Source organism: Ctenopharyngodon idella, chromosome 17 (genome assembly GCF_019924925.1).
Source record: "Ctenopharyngodon idella isolate HZGC_01 chromosome 17, HZGC01, whole genome shotgun sequence".
NCBI lineage: Eukaryota > Metazoa > Chordata > Actinopteri > Cypriniformes > Xenocyprididae > Ctenopharyngodon > Ctenopharyngodon idella.
Window position 1 is genome coordinate 22,556,535 of NC_067236.1, and position 6,832 is coordinate 22,563,366.

A 6,832-nucleotide genomic window follows, 5' to 3' on the forward strand; every position below is an offset into this window, starting at 1 on the left:
TAGGAGTTGCTCAAGGCTTTGTCTTTGGACCGCTGTAGTTTTTGTTCTATGGGGCTAGATAGTTCACTGTTTTCTTTTTGTTCTTCTTGGTAGTTGTAGGTTTTAAAAGGTTTTGTGAGAGACATTTGATCTCTTACCTGGTGATCTAATTCCTTTGCTTCTAACTTTTGCCCTTTCTCCATCCTCCTTTCTTAGACCTTATCCTGTTTCTTCAACCTTTCCCTGTGAAAAGTTCTGGGGCTGAAATAAATGTAGAAAGAGAGAAACAAGGAAAAATGTGAACAAAAAAAAACTGAAGCTTTTGTAGGGTAAGCCTGGCTGAAATATTCAGTGCCGGCACCACAGCGTAACCTACAACCTCATAAACACATGTAGATCTTAAGTTTCTCCCACCCTTCTCCTCTGACCTCTTTCACCAACTTGGTCCATTGCCACATCTTTGTTTGAATGCAGCTGCCGCATTTTTAGTCTCTGCTGTAGTTGTTTGCCATGTCATTGCTGAAGAAATCATACACAAGGGATTCATACTGTGAGAGAGCCCTCACTGTAAACACATCACCATGTCATTTGTCACCATGACATATTGAACTTGTAGAAAGATCTTTGTAATTGGACCAATCACCAGCAAAATGCATGCCTGTTACTTCCTGTATGTGTCAAAATCTGTGATACTATGTGCATGACAGCACAACTCTGCAACTGTGTGTGTAGAATGTGTTAAATTTTACAGGACTCACTCTCACGTTTCTTTTCTGATCAAATTTCATAGACCCAACTGAACCTTTTACTGGAAAAGCTTCGCAGTACGGTGAGTAATGTGTTTAATGTTATACATTTATTAATTATAAAAATGGTAGCGACTTGTTTTGGATATTACTGAGTGTGTCTAATGCATGCCACAAACCAAGCGGCACAGCAAATAATATAACGTGACAGTTGCTGATTTATGGCACTAGTAAAATAAACAAAATGTGGTTGTTTGCTTTGCGTTTCAGTAAGACTGTATATTCCTGTCTAAGTTGGCCACAATATGCTGTATGGACTTTTTTCACAGTCTGTGATGATGCAAAAAAAAGTAAATCTAGCCGACTTTTTATATTTTATTTTGTTAAATGAATGTTATATTATTTTGGCATTAAATAACAAACAAAAACTAATCAATACTGATGCAATTTTAGATATAGCTGCCATCTTTATTTCTTTTTATTGCTGCAACTTATCTCTATTTTTGTTTTTTCCTCTTTTGGAAAGTTGTAGAAATGCAATAGTGGAAACACAAAAAATATATTTGCTATGGTCTCCCATTTACCCTACTGTTCAAAAGTTTGGAGTCAGTAAGTTTTTTTTATTATTATAACTTTTATTCAGCAAGGGTGCATTAATTTGTTTTAAAACAATAGTAAAGACATGCATAATGTTACAAAATATTTCGACACCATTTCAAATAAATGCTGTTTATTTGATCTTTCATCATCAAAGAATCCTGAAAAAAGTATATCACGGTTTCCACAAAAACATTAAGCAGCACAACTGTTTTTAACATTTTCACGCATAGAGGTCACTACAGTGGACATCTATTCAAAAAGCATTTTCTTGCATATGCATGGGTTTGGATGGCATAGTTGTACATCGACCTCTACAGTAGGGGTGGGAATCTCTAGGCACCTCACGATTCGATTATGATTCAGAGGGCTGCGATGATAAAACGATTATCAGTGCATCTTTTTTTTTTTTTCTATACAGATTTTCTTTTTCTCACTGTGTGACTACTTAGTACTTTTAAAGCAAAGTATTTGAAATGATCCATAATGAATTACTTCCAATATCTTTTATTAATAAAACAAATGGAAGTGATTTGGCAAGTCAACTGGAAGGTTACATTTGCCAGCCTATGTCCCAGCATTAAAAAGAACCAACAGAAAAAGAAATGTGTGCCTGTAGCAGCAAATTAGTACAGACTTCAGCATATTCTGAATCACTAACATAAAATAATAGACTTCTAACCAACATCCTCCTGTTATGTGCAATAGACAATATAACAATATTATAGAATATTAATAATATAACAATAACACAACTTGCATGTAGTGTGGCTTTTCCAGGGTTGCGTTTCCCAAAAGCATTGTAAGCCTAAGTTGATCGTAGAACAATTGACACCAACGATCAACTAAGGCTTACGATGCTTTTGAGAAATGCAGCCCAGGTCCTTTTCCCCTTCAACTTTATAGAAGCCGAAGTGCTTTCATACGCTAGCTTTAATGCAGAGTGCCGGTCAGATCTCTCGCACAGCCTTCATGGGCCTCTTACGGTGCGTATCCACTGGTGCAAAGCCAGTGGAGCAGAGCGAGCATTTTCAGTTCATTCCTATGGAAGATGAACTTCATGGTTCAAGCTCAACTTCCATAGAAATGAATTGAAAACGCTCGCACTGTTCTCGCTCCGCACCAGTGGACACGCACTGCTATGTGCACGCCACAGACTGTCCAGGCGCTGCACTTCTGCGCTTCAGAGTTCCGCCTTTTGCTTTCCGTCAACATTACGTTATCACTTATCATTTAGAAAATCGTTTTTTGACATTTGTGAATCGATTCAGAATCGTCTGCGTCCCCATCGTGATTCTTCTAAGAATCAAATTTTTCCCCCACCCCTACTCTACAGTGGACCCTAGTGCATCATCCTATACATTGACACTAAGTGGCAAGCCATTGTATGTTGATTTTTTTTCCCCTCTATACCAAGAGGGCCGATGGCCAGTCAGAAATGTCAAGTTGTTCCGGAATATCCATCCATTCCTTCTATCCTAGAAGATTCTTGCAGGTGAAAAAAAAAAAAAAATTCAGTATCAAGCAATATCTAATGAGTCATATCACAGTTAAATTTTCCTAATATTGTTTTTAGAATGTGAGGAAATTCTGATTAATCATCTGTTAACTAAAGTGGACATCATGCATTACTAGCTATATTTCAATTACAATTCATACTATCACTGTGACTGTTTTTTTTAAATACTTCATCTGCAGTAACTTTTTGACTGTAAATAAATGTATTTGTGTTATTAGAATGTAATTTGCTTTAAGATCAAAAAAGTAATGTGATTACATATGTAATGTGCTTTACAATTTATTACAAGTAATGTACGTTACTTGTAATCCATTGCTTTACTTGTTACATCAAAAAAGTAATCTGATTACATAATGCATGTTACTTGTAATGCATTACTCGTAACACTGAAAAAGTAATCCGATTACATAATGCATGTTACTTGTAATGCGTTACTTTCCTCATTACATCAAAAAAGTAATCTGATTATGTAATGCACGTTACTTGTAATGCATTACTCGTAACACCGAAAACGTACTCTGATTACGTAATGCATGTTACTTGTAATGCATTACTTTACTTGTTACATCAAAAAAGTAATCTGATTTAGTAATGCGTGTTACTTGTAATGCGTTACTTTACTCTTTACACCAAAAAAGTAATCTGATTACGTAATGCACGTTACTTGTAATGGATTACTTTACTATTTACATCAAAAAAGTAATCTGATTATGTAATGTACATTACTTGTAACACTGAAAAAGTAATCTGATTACGTAATGCATGTTACTTTTAATGCGTTACTTTACTCCTTACATCAGAAAAGTAATCTAATTACGTAATGTGTGTTACTTGTAATGCATTACTCGTTACATCAAAAAGCAATCTGATTACGTAATGCACGTTACTTGTAATGCGTTACTTTACTCCTTATATCAAAAAGTAATCTGAATACATTATGCATGTTACTTGTAATGCGTTACCTCCAACACTGCTCATTTAAGATGAGATTGAAAACACCTGATTGCTAGGTTTTCTCAGAGGAGAGCTGTGGTAGAAATGTGTCCATCTTGAACATAATCAGAATTATCAGCTAATAAGGGTAAATCAACATACTTCGGTAGACTGGAGGGAGCGTGAGCGTTTTCTACATAATTAGTTGGGTTTCCACAGTTGTATTTTGACAGGTTCATGTCTTCATGTTCTGATATCAAAGACACGTGTCAACTTGTATGAAGTTCAGTTGTATTTGCAATATTTTTTGTATATATTTTATAGTTTTCACATGATTTTATATAATTGTATTCATTGGTTTGTTAAATGCACACAATATTGATGTGTTGTTACTGTATTATGTTTAATACATGTTTCACAGTATTAAAGTTGTTTACTGTATTTTTGATTTTAAAGAAATGCACCTTTGGTGAGCATTAGAGACTTTTGAACGTGTACCTATACAAATTTACCCCGCTTTAGTTTATTTCTGTGTTCCATTCTGCGATATCCTAGACCCTATGGCCATTTAGACAATGGTCTTGTCATGCTGACTACAAATATAATATTGTTTGTGCTCTGTTAAAATGTAATAACATCTCATGTGTATACATTGTACAGGGCTCTAGTTTCATCCGTTGTGTGAAGCCTAATCTGAAGATGGTGAGCCACCAGTTTGAAGGAGCTCAGATTCTGTCTCAGCTGCAGTGCTCGGGTATGTATATGATTACATAGGTGTATTTTTTTCACTCTCCAATTCATCTCACAGCACTTGTGGTAATGCTTCACATATTTCAATTTAAGAAAACCCATCACAAATACAGAGCAATCATAAATTACAAGCACTCTTTTTTTTATTTTATTTATTTATTTATTTTTATAACAAATCCCGATATTGCCTATAGAGCGGCCATATTAAATGTCAGCTCCACTGATTTTTCATTATCTATTGGAGGTGGCGTTACCACAAGAGTGTTTTGAAGGTTTGTGTTATTACATTTTATAGGCTGTTAGCAAAGTTTTAGAAATAAACTTTCAGGCAAGAGACACAAGAAGAGTATATCCTAGAAGTTGCACTGACATTTCTTTAAGCCAGTTAGTTTGATACCTTTGTTGACTAGTTGTGCAACACATGAGGTAAATGTAGACTCGTCAACTCGTCAGCTATTTGCCTTCTAGCATGTAAGTACTCGTGTCTCTAAAAAATAATGTGTTGGCTCAACAAAAAGCAGTTTGCATCATTTTTTTTTTTTTTTTTGGGTTATGACAACTTTGAGTGAAATGATGTTCAACAAACAAGCTATATTGAATTAGAGGAACTTAATTTGTAGCATAAACACAACTTTTTAAGTGTATTAAAAATTAAGTCTCTCCAACTACCAGAGTTGTAGCCCTGGAACCAATTAATCTTATCTATTTCAGTTCAAACCAACAGCTATCATAGCACATGCTAACATAACTTATTTAACATATTTAATGAACAAGTAAGATATTACTTGTCACTGGCATTAGCGCAGTCATTGCTTATAGAGTCAATGGTAACCAGCACAATGGTAACCACAAAAACTTCAACATTACAGAAACTTTTCACTAAAAACAAATAAATTAACACTTATTTTCAATATTCATTCACCTTATCCAGTCCTATGCAAATCATGCTGGGAACTAGAAATCCACTGCCTAATTTCCAAAGTTATCAAGACAATTTCATTAAGTTACTACAACCTAATTTTTAATAAAAAAGCCAGTTAACAGAAATTTGAGTTTAAATTACAGACGATATTAAGTTCAATCAACATTATTATGTCAACAGAACTCTATAAAATAATGTTTGCAACTTTTTATTTTGACAAAGGCAAGCACATAGTGTTCAGGAACAGGCTGACTGCACATTACTAAGAATAAGATGTTGAATCTTCCTTTAAACTTGGTTCATGCTTCAGCTCCAGCCTTCAGTGCAGCAAATCCTGTAGCTTCAGTGGCTACATTATCTGTACTTCTCTTCTCCTTTCAGGCATGGTATCAGTGCTGGACCTGATGCAGGGTGGCTTCCCTTCCCGAGCTCCTTTTCATGAGCTTTACAACATGTACAAGCAGTACATGCCCAACAAGCTCACAAGGCTTGATCCTCGACTCTTTTGCAAAGTAAACCTCTGTTGTTTTTTTAATCTTTATCATTGCATTTAATTCTATTCTGATTGTTATTCATCTAATGTTCTTGTGTACATAATTAGGATTAGTATGATAGATGATGGCTAGCTGGATTATTTTTAGAAAAGACTATATGACCTTTCATTTCCACTTTCCAAAGCATGCACAGAGTAATCCCTCATTGATTTCCATGATAAATGATAGTGGTTTATCATCAGTAGTTACAGATACATTTGGAAGTCAAATTGCATTTTAATCTTACACCCACGGTTAAATCTAACGTATTTACTTTATCATAAAATGTACAATTGGATTCCATGCTAATAAAGTATATGAGCAGGCTGCAATTAATGATTGATTGCAATTATTGAAAATTATTTCATTTTGATGATTGCATTATGCTTGTAATGCAATAACTAGAGTGTAATCAAGGCTCAACAAAAAGGGCTGTTTTTCTGCTGTCTCTGCCAGGACAGATTTTCATTCAAGCACATATTAGGAGCATATTTTTATAAACTTAAAAATGTATTTATATTTTTCATTAAATGTTGTTTTTTCCTTATAAACAACCCAAAAACAGTTTGGAAACAGCTGGAAAATTTGCTCCACTATGTTGTAAATATTTGACAGATATAAACTTCATAAACACTTAAGCTGGAAAGTGGCATAAGTTGCAAAACATTACTGATTTGATTATTGTTTTCAAATCATCATAACTGATTCTAACTCACAAGTCAACCTCACAATAATGTAAAACAAAACAGCACAGAAAACAAATGTTTAAGTTTGCAAGGGGCAAAAAAAATTGAAAACATACACTGAAACGTAATAGTGTACTGGCCTGAGGACATAGTGCTATTCTTGTTGA

At 34.5% G+C, this 6,832-nt stretch overlaps 1 protein-coding gene across 7 annotated transcripts in view; it reads left to right on the forward strand.

Annotated features, from left to right (window-relative positions):
- Positions 1–6,832, forward strand: part of myo6b (myosin VIb) — a 73,148-nt gene that overhangs the window by 35,651 nt on the left and 30,665 nt on the right. For 2 of the 7 annotated variants that reach the window (XM_051867093.1, XM_051867094.1), the window contains exons 19-22: positions 770–808; positions 2,740–2,817; positions 4,435–4,528; positions 5,828–5,958. In XM_051867093.1, coding sequence (XP_051723053.1) covers positions 770–808; positions 2,740–2,817; positions 4,435–4,528; positions 5,828–5,958 — 342 coding nt within the window. Of the gene's footprint in view, positions 1–195; positions 309–769; positions 809–995; positions 1,076–2,739; positions 2,818–4,434; positions 4,529–5,827; positions 5,959–6,832 lie in introns of those variants that run through there. The other 5 variants (XM_051867095.1, XM_051867096.1, XR_007925817.1 and 2 more) reach the window with 4 other exon arrangements.